Raw genomic sequence first — 19,167 nt, 5'->3', positions numbered from 1 at the left:
TATTCAACTCCATGCCACAGTGACATACAGTACCACTCTGTGCTCAAGAAAATTCATGTAAACAATTGTACCGAGGATTTGTAATTTTAAAAAGTCCCTTGGGGTGGTGTTTGCTATAAAAAGGTGCTCTGTGACATAGAGGTGGCTTGTTTGTCAAAGTGATTTATAATAAACATTTGCTATTTTGCCTGATCACCATTTGTGCTGCCTCATATATTGACTACAATGCTGAAGTAAATAATCATTCATAACTAACATTCTCATTTTCTGCCTGACCACCTCTCATGGCACCCTGTCAGATGCTTGCAGATCTACAAATACAACTACAGCTTCTTTCCCTCCATTTGTTTAACAACCTTAAAAGACTGCATTGATTATCCCTTACAGATGGAGGTGAAGGTGGGGCTGCACCAGGACTCTCTTCTGAGTCCATAGCTTTTTATGATAGTGATGAAGATGGTGACTCAAGAACTGTGTGAAGTTATTCAAAATTAGACAGAAATTTGTCTGCTGTGGTACATGAATATCCAGCTAAACAAAAAAAGAGGGAGAACGCTTGACTTAAGCTTCTTTGAGAAATTGTTGCTTTATACCTCAATTTCTTCATGTAGTTGTATTGCTAAGGAGTAAGGGATCAATTTAAAAAAAAAAGACATTTATCAGGTAAATTCTGTCAAATAAACAGGCAACAACACACTGTGTATGGACCTTCTCTCTCTCCTATTACTGTAATGCATCATGATTTTGATTTTTCTGTCGTTCTCCCTGGCTATCTGACCATAGCATTGGATTTATCGTTATAATCATTGGAGGCTTAAAAAATGAATTTGGCAGTTTTATTCAGGATTAAGAATTCTATTTTATATGTTCTTTTTATATATTTTGTAAGTGCATATTGATTTATCCTTATTATTAAATATTTTCATATTTTTTGTGTTTCATTTATTTATTCATTTATATACTTATTTATTTCTATTTTATTGTTTTTCTTTTTACTTGGAATTTCTTTGTTAATATCTTCTAAAGCACTCTGAGCTTCATATATGAAAATGAATTATATAAATAAATGTTATTGTTGTGTTCTGTCCTACATCAGATAGATTCTTTGCATTAGTTATGTTAATGTAAAAGTAATATATGCAAATATATATATAAAAACATATATGCAAATTATCCGCTAATTTTCAGGAGCTAAAGGAGAATTTAAAGCGGGCCATGATGGTTTGCAAGTATAAAAAACTGCCTTCAGCATATCATTTTCTTTAATGTCCATAACAAATCGCCTCTCGGACTGAATGCATACTTTATTATCTGAATAGATTTGGAATAATGAAATAGGCTCTTTTTGGACATAAAATAACATGCTATATCCATTTAATAGAGTAGCTGGTGAAGAATCCACACAAGCATGGGAAGAATGTGTATTTCCATGCTGAAAATGAAAGACAACAACAACAGCATTTATTTCTAGAGCATGTTTTCATAGAAATGATGTAGCTCAAAGTACTTTACAAGATGAAAAATATAAAAATTAGGGAATACTAATTAACAAAGAATAAAGTAAGGTCTGATGTCCAGGGAGGACAGAAAAAACAAAAAAAAAACTCCAGAAGGCTGGAGAAAAAACAAAATTTGCAGGAGTTCCGAGGCCACAAGACCACCAAGCCCCTTCTAGGCATTCTACATAACGTAAATGACCTCAATCAGTCCTCATGGTTTTCAAGCTTCACATGGAAGAACTTGATGATGACAGTCATGTGGACCTCTGGCCTTCAATCCATTAATATAGGGACATCACGGTGCTTTGATCAGGTGGTTGTGGCGCAGATCACCACCACAGAAAAATAGAAAGAGAACAGTAGAAAAAGTAGGGGTTAAAGATGGTTAAAGACACAATGTTTCTGCTGTAGAGCATTCATCAGGTGTATCAAGAAATAACCTTTAATAGCCTGTATATCAGTCAGTCATTTTCTAACCTGCTGAGTCCTGAACAGGGTGACGGGGGGGTGCTAAAGCCTATCTCAGCTAGCATCGTGCACAAGGCAGAAACAAACTGTGGAAAGGGCTTATAAAAAAAAACGCTAGGGGCAATTTAGAAGTGCCAGTCCAACTAGCATGCATGTCTATGGACTGTGGGGGGAAACTGGAGCACCTGGAAGAAACCCACGCAGACACGGGGAGAACATGTAAACTCCACACAGGGAGGACCTGGGATGCAAATGCTGGTTTTCTTACTGCGGAGCAGCAGCCATACCATAGTAACACCATGCAACCCTTTAGCCTATATACAGTATAAACAGTATATATACACATTTATCTTTAGAAAGTTTTCAGACCTCTTAACTTTTTTCACATTGTTATGTTGCCGCCTTATGCTAAAATCATTTAAACTAATTTATTCCCTCATCTAACAACACTCAATACACCAGAATGGCAAAACAAAAACATAATTTTAATATTTTTTAAAGATGTATTAAAAATAAAAATCAGAAATATGACACTGACACAGGTATTCAGACCATTTGCTAAGACACTTGAAATCTGGCTCAGATGTATCCCATTCTGTTGATCATCACCGAGATGTTTCTACACCTTCTTTGGAGTCCCCCTGTGTTCAATTCAATTGATTGGACATGGTTAGAAAAGGCACACACCTGTCTATACAAGGTCCTACAGTTGGCAATGTTTATCAGAGCTTAAACCCAAAAGAATTGCCTGCAGAGCTTAAGAGACAGGATTGTGTCAAGGCACAGATCTCGGGAGTTACAAAAATTCTGCACCATTGTAGGTTCCCAAGAACACAGCCGCCTCCATAATTCTTAAATAGTGTAAGTTTGGACAATCCTTAGAGCTTAGAGCTGCCTGTCAAGCCAAACTGAACAATCAAGCTTGAAGGGCTTTGCTAAGAAATGTAACCAAGAATCCGATGCTCACACTGACTGAGCTCCAGAGGAAATATGAGGAGAACCTTCCAGAAGGACAACCACCACTGTAACACTCCACTAATCTGGGCTTTTTGGCAGAATGGCCAGACAACACATTAAAATTTGCTAGGATTTTGAAAAAAGACACCTAAAGGACTCTTAGATTATGAGAAACAAGATTCTCTGGTCTGATGAAAGCAAAACAGAACTGTTTGGCCTCAATTCTAAGCATAATTTCTGGCAGAAACCACACACTGCTCATCACCAGTGCAATATCATTTTTAAAGGCGAAGCATGGTGCCGGCAGCATCATGCTTTGAGGATGTATTTCAGTGGCAGGTACTGGAGGGCTAGACAGGGTTGAGGGAAAGCTGTACAGAGGAAATCCTAGAGCTATCCTTAATGAAGACCTGCTCTCTGGACCTCAAACTGGGCTGAGGGTTCACCTTCCAACAGGACAATGACTCTAAGCAAACAGTAAAGACAATACAGGGGTAGCTTAGGAACAACTCTGGGAATGTTCCCGAGTTGTTCAGCCAGAGCACAGACTTGAACCCAATCAAATATCTCTGGAGAGACCTGAAAAAAGTACTGCTGGTCTCCATCCATTCTGAAAGAGCCTGAGAGGACCTGCAGAGAAGAATGAAAGAAAATCCACCAAATCAAGGAGACTGTAATCATTGTCAATGGAGCTTCAACTAAGTACTGAGGAAAGGGCCTGAATACTCATATGCCAATGTGATATTTCAGTTTTTTATTTTAATAAGGTTACAAAAATATTTAAAGTCCTGGTTTCACATTCTCATCTTAGTTTTGTTTGATGAGGGAAAAATACATTTAAATGATTTAGCAAAATGCTGCAACTTGCAATATGTGTAAAAACCGAAGGGGTCTGAATACTTTCTGAAGGCAATACATAAACATTTATATATACAGTGGCCTATGGTGAGTGCTTTTGCAGTCCCCAAACCCCAAAAAATACCACAGAAACTAAATTAAAGTGAAGGAAGGTTTTATGACAAGTGAATGAAGAAGGTCATAGGACTTTGGAGACAAAACACAACAAGTGAGTCAGTAGAGCAAAATGAAAGGACCCTTTACACCTCCTCCTGCCTACACCTTCAGCCTTTCTCACTTCGGGCGCCTTTCATCTTCTCCCGGCAAGGAAACTCTCGGCCACACTTCATCCGATTTCAAGTTCACCGACACCGTGGCCACTGTCCTTTTTTATACTTGATGTCTGGACTACTTCTGAGGTCACTTCCAGTCTTCTCTGAGGTACCTCCGACTCAGGTCTTGCTCTACACAATGCCAGGGCTTGTCTGTACAGAGCTCCTTCTAGCAGCCCCATGTATTCCTTGTGCCAGACAAGTATGCATCTGCCTCAATCGCAGTCTCCTGCTGTCAGCAGTTATGGAACTGGGGAAGGTGTCCTCTTTTCTTATGCAGTCCACACTATCCTTCCACTATATTTATATCCCTTAAGAAATTCAAGGGGTGCTTTTTCCTGCATCTCCTCTGCCTGGTATCCTAGTTGGGGCAGATTTTGCTTGACCTCCTGTCTGGGGGGAGCTCTTTGGGCTGTTTATGCAGGCCCTGACCCCAAGCACATACATCCACACCCATGTGTACATATACTGTATGCTTCATTGCAGAATAACTCTTTAGTGGGTTATGGGGTTACATGAGCAGCAAACAGGTGAGGCCTTATCATAAGTGTAAAGATATGTAACCTGCCTCTCCTGAGATGTTTAAACGCAGTCTCTAAATCCAGTTATTTTTCCACTAGTGTACTGCCCAAAATAATAAAGTGAGATGTTGTGTGCCATCTCTTCATGTTTTCACAGTACTGGATGCAATAAGGATACCTTGTAAGTAATGATGATCTTTGAATTGTATGTTTTGTACACATTTTATTGTTGAAAACAACACAGGAAGATTGTGATGCAAATGAGTAATTCCCAATCCATCCCAAGTTCTACTTGCTCACAGTGATTGAATCAATTCTATGCATTTATAAACTATTCTCGGAGTTCAATTTTTCAGTTTTAAATGATGAGGCATTTTGTATCTCATCACACTATTTTGGGTAATGGTTTACTTCTAGAAACTTTTTAAAAATATTCTAAGGTATGTTAAATAGCATTTTTCAAATTCTGGGAAAAGATTGTAGTATGGAAGGGGTGTAGCTAGCAGCTAATTTGAGCCTAACCAATTTAATCCAAATAAGCAAGATTTAAAAATGGTGTTTATTTAAAATTCCGCAAAACTGTCTATAGCTCAGCTTTAAAGATCAATATGCTGCATTTGAACTGTTTAGAGGTTATGTATGATTGTCACACAGTTGGTGTTCATATCCTTCCACGTGTAAAAATTGCTGCTGTTTTGTCACTTTTAATGTATAAAAGAAAAGGTGTTTATAACAGGTACACCAATTCACATCTGTCACTATTCAGTTTTAGTATTCATCATTTGCTCATGTCTATTCAGTATATATTATACAGCCTTTAACATGAAAGGTAAAACGATTCTACATTTCATACAATTATTATGAAAATGCAGAGTACTTTTTTAGAATTAAAAAAGGTAAAATTATTGCAGTCCATATTTTAATTTTGGAACCCATAGACTACATATGGAAACGGGCTATCTGAAAACTTAGATGGGAATCATCCTGTAGGGGCCGCGATAAGAAGGACACAATAAATGAAGACCGCATATAAAATCTAAAAATATGTGTTATGCTGTATGTAGTTCTAGGAAAATAAAATGCATGTTCACATCTTGCAATGGAATGTAATTAGCATACTTTGAAATACAACGACAGAACTTTAGTGAAGACAGTAGGATGCAGAGAACAGGAAGATATGGAAAAAGATGATCGGCTGTGGCGACCCCTAATGGGAGCAGCCGAAAGAAGAAGAAAAAGAATGTGCCATGACACAAATTTGGCAATTACTGTATAGTACAGAAGTGATTAAAGTCAAAGCTAATGCTGAGTTACATGATTCGCTTTATAGAACACATGTATAAAGGTGGAGTGGTAGTGCTGCCGCCTCGCAGTAAGGAGACCAGGAGGGTTCTTGTCTTGGATCTTTGCTGCGTGGGTCCAAAGGCATGAGGGGTTGGGTGGATTGGTAATACTAAATTGACATTGACATGTGTGTGTGTGTGTGCGTGTGTGTGTGTGTGTGTGTGTTCCCCTGCCAGGGACTGGTGCCCTGTCCAGGAGTTTTTCTTACCTTGTGCCCTGTGCTTGCTGGGATAGGCTCCAGTGCCCCATGACACTGATCAGGATTTGGGGATTAGGAAGTGGTATGGTACAGTATGTATAAGGAGGTTATGTTTAAGCTGTTATGTCCACCTTACAGGTCACTTAAGAAATCATGTGTAACATTTTGGTTAACATATTATAAAAAGGAATGACAGTGCTGGTACAGAAAAGGACACATTGACTTATTCTATAACTGTAGCATATGAGCTAATTGAGAAAAGACAGAAATCTTTAACAATTTAGCAAAAATGTATATACTTGGAAATAAGTGACTACATGTACAGTATATAAAAAATGTCCTTTTACACCTATTTAGTGAACCTGTATTGTGTTATCAGGAGAAGAAGTCTAAACCAGCAGAAATCAGTCCTGGAGGAAGGTGCCAGTCCATCATAGGGCTCACTCGGGCACAGCTCCACTAACTTTTACTGGTCCTAATTAATTTTACCCTATGATGGACTGACGCCCTGTCCAGAGTTTACTCCTGCCTGCCCTGTGCTACCTGGGATAGGCTCCAGCACCCCAATTGACCCTGATCTGGACTAAGCAGGTTAGAAAATGACTGACAGACTGACTAATATGCTTTACATTTAAATGGAAAATGGAATACCAAGAGAAAGTACACTGAGCAAACCTGGAAGATTATGGACCACAGGAACTGCAACAGTAACCCTTATGTATGTAGCGACCTATCAAACTACAGACATATTGGTCAGTTTATCAATCCGTATATTCATCTATTGATTGATCAGTTTGTCACAGTCTAAACAGAACTATGTCGACATGCATCTATAAAAAAACCAAAAAAAAAAAAACAGATAAACGTCAGGGAAACTTCATTCCATGCTGGAAAATTAAATACAAATTAGATGTAAAATATTTCTGGTTTTATAATGCAAAAAAAAAGTCAAATCATTTGTACACACATTATTCCCATATTTATTGTAAAATAAATGTTTTCATGCCTGAAGCATATCCAAGAAGCACTGGGCAAAGCACAGAGACCAGCCCTGGATAGGGAACCAGTCCGTCGTAGAGCCCACTCATGCATGCAGTACACCCACCCACTCACACTCACACTAGGCCGATTCAAGTTCATTTCTAATTAAGCTAACCTGCACATTTCTGGGACTGTTGCAGAAAAGCCCATGCAGATACCAAGAGAAGATACAAACATCACACAGAGAAAGACAAAGCAGGGGACCCAAACTCAGGACACTGGATTATCTCTGAGGTGGCAGCGCTGCCCAGTAGCTCCACTGTGTCACTCTCACTTTTATTGAACACTATTAAATTCACTTTCATCTATGTGTCCCTTTTTATTCCCATATATATGATAGAGACAGAGTTATAGTAGTAGTAGTAATAGCTTTGTCACATATACAGAGTAAAGTGACATTCTTACCTGTATGTCTGGCCAACATTCAACAGACCACTACTCTCCAGCAGTGCACCATAATAAACACATAATAGCACTACTTTTGGTTAAAAATATCAGAAATTTGTGTTACATTGTACAATTCTGAAAACATATTCATTGATTTTAGACGTGTACAGTAAATACAGCATGCTTTTTTCCACTTTGTTTCAGAGCACCTCAGGTTGTTCTAGCACCACCAAATGCATGCTGGATAAGACGTCGGCTCATCACAGGGTGGATTTAGACCCAGCATTCCAATCAAGGGCTGTGACAAATGTCTGTGGACTGCAGGATAATCAAAGTCTAAAACCCCCCCACCCGCCCAACACACACAAAAGAGCAAAAACAGAACAGTCTGATTATCTTCATAAGCCGTGAATGATAACATTGATGCTTATGATTAGCACCGTTATAAATTAAGAAAGAAAAAAGCAAAAAGTAAGCATTATACAAATTGAATAAAAGAACCTAAATGAATTGACATGGCATGTTGGTATTGATAAAAAAGAAACACAGCCTTTGGCCTTTTTACCATTGCTATGCTGTAGTTTTTATTAATTTTTTAGGTTTACGCATTGTTACTTTTTCCTTAAGATCAAAAGTATCTCTTCTCAGTTTAAAGCAAATATGAAACAGAGTACAAAACAGCAAGGCAACACCCTGATTTTAACATTGTAATTAATTTCCGTAAATTGACATAGCAAAATATTGGCTAAATAAAAAAGTAAATTGACAATAACTACTAAATTAAAAAAAAAGACTGCAGGATTGCAGACTATGTTAAGCATAAAGCCATTTATTAGTACAAGTGATTTCACATGCAGCAGTGTCACACAGTACCAGCCACTCATCCGAGTCGCAGCCCCTCTCCTTGTGATGGAATGTCTTTTATTTCCATTGGCCACCCACTTTTCCTTTCCCTCCACGGCTGCCTTTAATGGGTTTCATTTTCTGGTGGTCACTTACTCGATTCCTCAAAACGTTAATTTCGTATTTCTGCTTTTTAAGCTTCTCCATGATTTCAAACTTCTCTGTGTGTAGCTGGTACATCCACTGCCACAGCTCCTTAGCCTTTTCGGCTAGTTTTTCTTGGTTCAAGTGGTCAATATTCAAAGGCTTGCGTCTTTCATTCAGGATTTTGGTCTTCTTTTCCCGTTCAGTTTGCTTCTTGCCAGTTTTCTTGTCCACTTTCTGCAGGTAGCCCCCAAAGGATATGTTAGAGAAAGCTTTTTTCTTTTTGGCCTCTTCCTCTGCCCGGCGCCTGGCCTCCTCTTCCTCTTTTCGGATTTTTTCTTCGGCTAGCCTCAATTGCCGCTCCTTATCTTTTTCAGCACGAACGCGCTGTTGTTCTGACCTGTCAGCCCGGCGGCGCTCTATTCTTAATTTTAGAGCCACCAGTTCATCTTCCTCTTTTTGTCGATTATCAAAGTGAAGGCCAATCAAAGACTGAAGTTCATTCAGGTCCTTCTCCATTCGCTTTCGGTGGAAATCATCAAAGTCCACTTTCTCACCATCTGGAAGTTTGGGAGGTGAAATATTTGGTAGGATGAGCTTTGGCTTTGGCTTAACTTCTTCTTTCTCATTATCTTCTTCCTGATCAACTGTTGCAGGTTCTTCCTTGGCTATTACTTCTTCTTCTTCTTCTTCCTCCTCCTCTTCCTCCTCCTCCTCCTCCATCACTTCTTCCTCATACTCCTCTTCTTCCTCTTGTCCGTGGTACTCTTCCACTACATCCTCTGTGTCAGACATAATTAAAAGTTTCCTTTGTGCTGCAAGGAAAAGAAGAGACGACTCGGCTGGCTACAATTCAAGAGCAAGAGCTTGTGTGGATTTTTTCCTCTGTGTACAGAAATTTAAAGGCACCAGAGAGCATGTGACTTCTGCAAGGAGCCCTTAAGTTGTGGGCATTTTTAAATAAAAGGCTTGCTGCTTTTTTTAACCCACGTGCCAATCTCCTTCTTCGCCTGACCCCACCTAGTTCAGTCTCCCATAAAAGATCATTCTTTGTGAGTCCTGACAAGTCTGGCTATTTTCAGCCCAGCATCTTAACAGATGCACAAGCACTCATGCCATCTGTTCCTGACAAACACTGGCATATGTCGACAAGAAAAGAAATTGCAACATTTTGTTGTGTCTTTAGTTACTTTACTTTCCTGATCCAGAAGTAAAAAAAGTCCCTTTTATAATTATCTAAAAGGGAAATTGTCAAGCCGGGCAGATAATTAAAACAAAACTGAGCCCAAGCTAAGGAGTTTTTGTTGATTCCATGTTATTGTTTACATTGATTTATTTTTATATTGTGTTCTTTGTAACTTTATTAAGAACTTGAAATGGATTTATTATTAAGTAGAAAATCAGAAAAAATGTGGATTATGAGTACAGTAAATGCAAAAGACATGAACAAATTAATATAAAAGCTTTGTATTTGAAGTGAACTTTAAAGGCAGTTGCAGAGCAGTCAGTAGTGCTGCCCCACAGATTTAGAAGCCTGGGCATGGAGTTTCCATGTTCTCACCATATCTGCGCAGATTTTCTTCCCAATAGTTGCGGATTAAGTTAACTGACAATTTCAAATTGGCTATAAAGGTTAATCTTCTTATTGTTATACCCACTACTCTGCACTGGACCGAGTAACATCAAAAAATGGAGGCACGGATTGTTAGTATAAATGAACTTTGGATAGAACAGCATGGTGTTACAGTGGATCATACTGATAAAAACAGGAAACTGAGGCACATCCCCTTAGTTTTCCTTTTCCATATGGTGTGGCAGTACATTTCCTTTTTCCATACCCATCTTTGAACAAAAGGACCAGACCACTTTTTGACTGAAAGTGATCAGGGTGGACTTGTGCAGCCCACTCAACTCAAATGATCATCTCCTGACCATTGTTATTTTTCTGAGCTTGCTTGCTCCAAAAATAAAGTTTTTGGCAGAAAAGCTTCAATACAGGACCCGGCCCTGAATTGGCACCAGTTCATCTCAGGGGACACTTGACCTTATTCACAAGGATCTGGTGCAGACACACGAGTCCACCTAACAGCATGACTTCACTTAGTGGGGCAAAACTGGAATCCTCTGAGGATGCCTATGTTGTTATTCATTGTGTGACTACTCTGGTGATCTATGTCAGCAACACTGCATCTTATATAATCAAATTAAAGCCACTTTGAATTGGATGTTCTTTCCCTTTTCTTTTTTCCCTCATGTAAGTTTTTCATTTTCTACATTCAGAATCTAGAACTCATAATGGACAACATGGAAAGAGGCAGGCAGTGTGGTGTAGTGGTTAAGGATATGGACTTCAAACCCTGAGGTTGTGGGTTCAAATCCTGCTACTGACACTGTGTGACCATGAGCAAGTCACATTTCCAATTGGAAAACCAAAACAAATGTAACTAGTTGTATCATAAATGTTGTAAGTCGCCTTGGATAAAGGTGTTAAATGTAATCCAGCCAGGATGGGACTGAAGCTACACCCCTTAAAAAAGGATGAAGAAATGGATAATGTGGGGGAGTTGATGTATTCAGGGCAGTTCCATAGGTGGCAGTGCTCCGCTGGCATGGACACAGTAGGGACACCTGCAGGTATATATGGGAGTCGTAGTCCTGAGGGACAGTCCTGATGCCGCCAGGGTGTGATGCAGGATGAGGGACTCCCTTGTTTCAGGAGGCTACCGTCTGACCCGGAAGTGCTTCCATCAGGCTGTGCCCCGGTAATGGAAGAAACTCCTGGGTCTAACATAAAAGTGAGCCATCCAGGTAGTCAGAGGAAGAAGGAGGGCAAAGCTTGCCTGGTATGTATGTAAGAAAGGAAAGAGAGAGAAGAATTGTGTGTTGCTGAAGTTATTATACTTCTGAACCCTTTGTGTAAGATATTTTGTAATAATAAATCTTTTATTCTACTAGGACTTGTGATTGTGAGGTTGTGTCTGGGGTTTGGAGTGCTGTGACACCCCCTACTGGTCAAAACAGGAAGGTTTTAAAGTTTAAAAGAGACAATTGTTTTGTCTTAATTGTGGACACAATGATGCATTCTGTACTTGTACCTCCTTCATCTGGGTGGTATCTTAAATAACAAGTATGGTTACTGCTGCTCCCTCTCAACTTCAGAGGCCCAAGTTCAGTTTCTCAGCCTGTTCTCTGAGTTTTCCTCCTGCATCCAAGAGGATGAATGCTTTTTATTGAGTCTGTCCACAATGGAACAGCACGTCCTTCAAGGCCTGATGCTATTGTAATAGGCTCGTTATAATCACTCTGTCACCCTCTATTAGACTAAACAAAATAATGGGTGTATCTTTTTATGGAGGGACAGGGTCAGGATGGCAACAGCTTTTCAGCAGTTCATGACACCAATTGGGCAGTGAACAACCCAAATAAAGATCTGCCAGCTTCTCATTGTATATCCGCATAACTGACCCTCAGAAGGATATTTTTATAAAGGAAGGACAGTGGGGGACTGTATTTAACAAAACACCAGGTGACAGCAAAGGGACACATTGTATTATACGTGTATTATTCAAATTTATAGGGACTCCAGGGTGAGCATCAGAAGGACATCCTCTGGGTTCCCAGAACTCATTTCTGCCATGAAGTTAGGGAGAGGGCCCAGAAGAGGTGAAAGAGCTGAGAAAGGTGAGCATTTATGTGATAATTTTGGTGGCAAAGTACATAAGGTGAGATGGGTGCAAAATCCTGTTTAGACAAGCTCAAGGGGTTGTAGGTGATTGCTTTTGTTGTCTTCATTTTGTACTTTGGGTTAATCTTTGTGTTTATTCTGCCTATGTTTAGTAATAGAAACTATGTTTGAAGTACTTGGCCTCCTTGACGTATATTCTGGGTTTTTGGTTGACTCAAGGACACATTTAATATTGTTCATTTTTTTCTTAATCTACTAGCTCTTTTCAATTGGTAGTTAGACTGCAGCTGATTAGTGCCTGCGTGTCAAGAAGAGGAACATATTAAATAAAGAAGGCAAGTTGAAATTATCTGCAGGACATCCTTTATTGCAACAAGCTTGAGGGAGCCTTATTATGTGATCAGATCAGATCAGCACGAGAAGACTGGAGAATTTAACAAAGTAACAAGGTTAAGTAATTTAGGCTCATTTGCAAAACATAGTTAAGAAGCATCTCAGTTTGCACTAATCAACATGCAAATAAATGGTATAATGTTTTATCCATCCATCCATCCTCTTCTGCTTATCCGAGGTCGGGTCGCGGGGGCAGCAGCTTGAGCAGAGATGCCCAGACTTCCCTCTCCCCGGCCACTTCTTCTAGCTCTTCTGGGAGAATCCTGAGGCGTTCCCAGGCAAGCCGGGAGACATAGTCCCTCCAGCATGTCCTGGGTCTTCCCCGGGGCCTCCTCCTGGTTGGACGTGCCCGGAACACCTCACCAAGGAGGTGTCCTGGAGGCATCCTGATCAGATGCCCGAGCCACCTCATCTGACTCCTCTCGATGCGGAGGAGCAGCGGCTCTACTCTGAGCTCCTCCCGGATGACCGAGCTTCTCACCCTATCTTTAAGGGAGAGCCCAGACACCCTGCGGAGGAAACTCATTTCAGCCGCTTGTATTTGCGATCTCGTTCTTTCAGTCACTACCCATAGCTCATGACCATAGGTGAGGGTAGGAACATAGATCGACTGGTAAATTGAGAGCTTTGCCTTATGGCTCAGCTCCTTTTTCATCATGACGGACCGATGCAGAGCCCGCATCACTGCGGACGCCACAGCGATCCACCTGTCGATCTCACGCTACATTCTTCCCTCACTCGTGAACAAGACCCCGAGATACTTGAACTCCTCCACTTGAGGCAGGATCTCGCTCCCAACCCTGAGAGGGCACTCCACCCTTTTCCGGCTGAGGACCATGGTCTCGGATTTGGAGGTTCTGATTCCCATCCCAACCGCTTCACACTCAGCTGCGAACCGATCCAGAGAGAGCTGAAGATCACAGCCTGATGAAGCAAACAGGACAACATCATCTGCAAAAAGCAGTGACCCAATCCTGAGTCCACCAAACCGGACCCCCTCAACGCCCTGGCTGCGCCTAGAAATTCTGTCCATAAAAGTTATGAACAGAATCGGTGACAAAGGGCAGCCCTGGCGGAGTCCAACTCTTACTGGAAATGGGTTCGACTTACTGCCGGCAATGCGGACAAAGCTCTGACACCAGTTGTACAGGGACCGAACAGCCCTTATCAGGGCTATAATGTATAATGTTTTAACACACCTATATTTTAATTTATCTGAAGGATCCAAAATACAAACAGATTAATAGTCTTTGGCATGCATCTATATCTAAGAAAAAAACTTCTTATATATTTTTTTTATTGAGAACTAAATAAAAAGTTTTAATTGTCATTATCTCATTGTTCCCTTGGTAATGTGCTGGGTAGAAATAATACAGAATGTCTTAGTTCTTAGAGAAGAGTAAAAAAAAAAAAAAAGCAGGCCAGTGCTTGGTGTCAGAACACTTCTTAATAGCTCATGTTTGATCAACTTCAAAATCGTCTTTTTGCGGAGTTTGATGACCTTCCAGCCCTCTCCCCACTCTCACCCTTTGACTGAGAAATGTCCTCACCCTTCAGTCTCCCCTCTATGTTTGTACTGCCTACAGTCTTTGCTGTCTACGGCTTTTCTCCTTCAGGTAACATTGCAGGCCTGGGTGTTGATGCTGCCCACGTTTGATCACTATGACATACTGCAGGAGTTGCGTTAAAGAACACCATGGAAACGGACAAGTCCTGAGTGTCATTTATTAACATTCATACCTGATGGGTGTCATGGGAGAAGGCGCTGGGGAGATGATGGCTGCAAAGTGTCTGTTGGAGATAGGCTAGCTGGTAACGATTACAGCAGATGGCTGCTTGTGTGCGTTTTCGATTGATTTCTAGAAATACATTCATTGCATTGTGCTTTGTATTTTGCTAATGGTATTTGTTGATTAGTAAATTGAACAAATATTTGCTGCAAACACAAGGGAGTCTTCAATTATTTTTTTCTTTTCTTTAGTAAAAAAGTGTATAAATACTGTATGAATAATCAGGTTATTTGTGGATTGTGAGTGAAGGATAGAGGGCATTCTGTAAGAACAGAATTGAGAATTAAAAGAAAAAGGTCAGTGAAGTGGGACTGTTTAGAGGTGCAAGACTTGGTGTGTCTGATGCCCTGGAATTGAATGGCCTTACCTACTGTATCTGCTTTGACAACTTCCACAATGGATGTATACACTTTTATTTTCTTATCTGCATTTAGGTAGCGTGGTAGTGTAGTAGATACTGCAATGATTTGCCTCACAGCTGCAGAGTGGTGGGCCAGATCTTGAGCGCCAAACCCAGTTGTTGTCTGCATGGAATTTCCATGTTTTCCCCATGCCTACGTTGTCCTCTAGGTATTTAGTTTTCTTCTCACAGACATGCACATTACCAGGGACCTCCTTATTATGGACATACAGAGGATCCAGAAAGTATTCCTACCCCTTTACTTTCTGCACACTTTATTGTGCTGTAGGCTGAATTTTAAATGGATACATTTGGCATTGTCACTCATCAGTAGTGTAGTGAAAGTGAAAACATGTTTTCAGAAAGGTTCACAAATGTATTAAATGTCAAAAACTGAACTCTTATTGATGTAAGTATTCAGACATTTTACTGTGACACTCCAAATTGTAGTCAGGTGCATCGTATTTGCTTCAATTACCCTTGAGATGTGTCCACAACTTGATTAGAGTCCATTAGTGGCAAAGTGAATTGATTGGGACTTGTTTAGGAAGGTACATACCTGTGCATATAAGGTCCCACAGTTCACACCTCACGTCATGACAAAAACCAAGCCATGTGGTCCAAGGAACTCTCTGTAGACCTCCGCAGTAAAATTGTAGTTAGGCATGGATCAGGGCAAGGGGATAAAATCATTCCTAAAGCTTTGAGTATTCCCAGGAGCACAACAATTATGAAATGGAAGAAGATTGGAGCCACCAGGACTCTTCCTGGAGTTGGCTGTCTGGTCACACTGAGTAATTGGACAAGAAGAGCCTTGGTCAGGAAGGTGACCAAGAAGCCATTAGTCACTGTAAAAGAGCTTCAGAAGTCCTCTGATGAAATGGGAAAGCCTGCTGCAAGGATGACCGTCTCAGCAGCACCCCATCAATCAGGCAGTTATGTTAGACAGAAGCATATGACAGTTTAAAGGTAAAAGATTCTCTGGTCTAGTGAGACAAAAATTGAGTTATTTGAATAGGACTCCAAGTGAAGATCTGGTGAAGATTTGACACTGTTTACCACCTACTTAATATCATCCCTATGGTGAAGCATTGTCGGGGCAGCATCATGCTGTGAGGTGCTTCTCAGCAGCAGGGACAGTAAAACTGGTCAGAAAGAGTGATTGCAGCCAAATACAGAGAGATCATTCACGAAAAACCTGCTCCATAGTGGAGCCTCAGTCTGGAGCGATGGTTTACCTTTGTGCATGACAATGCTAGACAATGTATAAGAGACATCTTTATAATAATTTTCAACATGCGCATGTGAGTGAAATAAAATTCATGAAAAATAAATGCTTAACGGTGTCAATTTTATTTTTAGATAGATGTTCTCTTGTACAGTAACATAATGGAAAATGATCACCTTTTATATACTATTATTAAGAAAAGTGACTATTTTTTGGTTATAAAACAAATTAGGCCAGTGGCTTTCAAGTTCACTTCTTGAACCTGAAACTGATTATTCCAATCAGTTTAATAAATTATGTCATTTATACTTTTAACCACTCTCATAGTTAAAAATATTCATTGCCCAGAGATAAGTTAAGAAATTCATAAATATTAGTATTCTTTATGATAGCTTAGATGCTTAATTTTCTTTTGCTGTTAATGGTTTCAATGTACTCTTTTCTCTAGAGTATGGTCTCGAAGCTACACATATTTCAGAATTACTTAGAATAAGAAAATAGGGAAGGACAGCTTACTGAACACTGAGATCAATTAAAAGAAAGAATGGCACACTGGTTGTGAAATTGGAATCAAAGCCTGCAGCCGTGGGGGGCGGCCCTCAGGACTGAACTTGGGAATCACTGCATTTAATGGTGGAATGCTAATATCATATTATGTAGTCATTTATGCACAATATGAAGCGTGTTCACAAGAATCATAGCAGGTCATTTCACAGTTTTATTTTTCCAAACTTGTGCATTAAATCCTTATAATCCAAACCTTCTGCTACCAACATCAATAATCAATCCTTTCAATCTTTCTTCAAGCATAGTTATGTCATGTCATTGTCAAACCCACCTAATCCATACGAGAGTCCTGTGGTCCAAGCGAACAAAGGTCACAAGGTAGGAACAAACCCCTGGCAGGGCTCCAGTCCATTTCAGTGCAAACGCGCACACACCACACACACACCAGGGCCAATTTAGTGCCGTCAATTCACCTAACCTGCATGCCATTTGGACAGTGTGGGGAAACTGGAGTACCCGCAGGAAACCCATGCAGATACAAGGACCCCGGATATGAACCCCATGTCACAGCAGTTTAGCCACTACACCACTGTGTTGCCCTGTCATGCTTATTCTTTACCAAATGTTAAACACAAAGTCCCTTTTTGTTAAAGCCATGAAAACAGAAGTGGTCTAATGCAACTTAATCATTCTGAGTGCCCGTTATATGTCGCAATGAGAACATGAAAGGTTTGCCAGTTCATTTGACAAGTGTTCCTGCAAATGTGCAGTCTAATCTTTTGGTTTAATGATACATATCCGCGTATACCTTAAAAATATTGGATCCTCATGTTATCATAAATAAGCAAATAAACACATAACTTCAGACTTGTTGAAAATCAGGTTAACAAAACATATGGCTTGGTGACAACAAAGGAGAGAACAACAAAAACACCAGTTAACAATGTCACTTCTCAGGTCTTCCTTCAGCTCCCTATCAAGCCGAACTGACTATATATTCATGTTCTTAATGATCACACAGAGCCTGATCATAGATTCAGCTTGAGGCCAAGGATGAGAACACATAAATACAAGGAGCAGATGCATGGAGGTGAAGGGCTAGTGATGGATACTTTGAAAGTTTCTTCCACCCGGGGTTCTGGTAAGAACAAAAAAAGTGTATTCCCAGAGAAATCATTTAAGATGGAAAATTTGAAACTGACGGTGCTCAGAAAAGAGGGTGGCTGTCCCATATTAATCATCACTGAGGCAGTTAGGATGGCACCATGAAAGGAACTGACCTCAAAACCCAAGGGTGCCAAGTTCACTTACCAACACTGAACACATCATTAAACATTAACATTGCCTTAAATTTAAAAATAATTGAAGGCAACGGTACCATGGATCTGACTTGTAAAGTGCCTTGCACTTTTTAGACAAAAGGTTTTATATAAAATTAAAACAGAGGCAAAAAGAAAATGTCTTCAAGAACGTTACTACAGATTGTCTATATCTATTTATGTTCAAACATTTCAAAACAAAATGTGTGAAGGTAATTAAGTCAAACTGTCAGTTTTAATGTATTTCATAGTTTAGAAATTTTGTTTACATTACATAATTCAAAATGTCATATTTACTGTTATTATAAATTCTATCAATCTCTTGATAAGAACCAACCCTGGATGGGCCAACCAGGCCATCACTGGACTCTGAACACACTCACAGTCCTGCACTGCACTGCATGTGAAAAGTTTGCAGGAATCTGAGTATCCAGGGAGACCCCGCAGAAACAGGAGAGGAATGTGCAGACTCCAAGTAGATACTGATCTAGTACATAATTAAATCCAGGTCCTTGAAAATATGAGGAAACCACACTTTCCACTGCACCACCATGCTATCTTAAACATCTGATGTTGGTTAATAATAATTGTCCAATTATCTGTACCCACTTTGTTTACTCCTGAATCATGGGTAAAATAATATCAAAACTATTTATAATAATAATGTTATTTAGTTACCAGATGTTTACAGTAAGGTGAACACAGGGCAGCTAGAATCTCAATATTTGCATTATAACCTTTATTATCTGATCGCAAATGTTATAATATAATGATGTAATGAAACCAATACATAAATGCTACTGAGAAAATAATAGATGGTACCTACTCCAAATTATTATTATTCTAAATTAAATATGTTTGCTGTATGAAATGTGGCAGCTTCCCAGTTCTGTTTTGCTCTGCTTATTTTCCCTCGGCTTATGAATAATTAATATCTGCAATGTCCTTTGGTCTGATCTTCTTCAAAGTATGGATAAGAGTCATTAAAAGTAATATATCCCCTTAAGGGCATTCATTAGTCAACGAGCTAATGTAATATTTATTTCTTATTTAGTTTTTGCATGTTTATTTGTGTAATACAAGAAAGAAGCATTTTAATGTAAACAAGACACCACACAACAAGCTAAAAAAAACACATTTCAGTTTTCCATTGAAGGTTAAAATAAGGTAAAATCATGCATCGTTTTTCAAAGTTTTATTACCCTTGATTTTGAAATATTGTAGAAAACTTTATTTTCATTATATTCACAATTTATCCTTTACAGATATTTCA

General features: G+C 39.6%; 2 protein-coding genes across 2 annotated transcripts in view; both read right to left on the bottom strand.

Moving 5' to 3' along the window:
- LOC114662582 (NADH-cytochrome b5 reductase 3-like) overlaps nucleotides 1–19,167 on the bottom strand; it is a 1,047,486-nt gene that overhangs the window by 824,502 nt on the left and 203,817 nt on the right. The window lies entirely within an intron of this gene.
- Nucleotides 8,145–9,583, bottom strand: tnnt2c (troponin T2c, cardiac). Its single transcript, XM_028816028.2, has one exon. It carries the CDS (start codon nucleotides 9,365–9,367, stop codon nucleotides 8,507–8,509), a length of 861 nt encoding a protein of 286 aa, XP_028671861.2. The 5' UTR covers nucleotides 9,368–9,583; the 3' UTR covers nucleotides 8,145–8,506.

The sequence above is a fragment of the Erpetoichthys calabaricus genome, chromosome 1 (assembly GCF_900747795.2).
Source record: "Erpetoichthys calabaricus chromosome 1, fErpCal1.3, whole genome shotgun sequence".
NCBI classification, from domain to species: Eukaryota; Metazoa; Chordata; class Cladistia; order Polypteriformes; family Polypteridae; genus Erpetoichthys; species Erpetoichthys calabaricus.
Note: the sequence above shows the minus strand (reverse complement) of the source record. Positions and strands in the feature narration are given on the sequence as shown.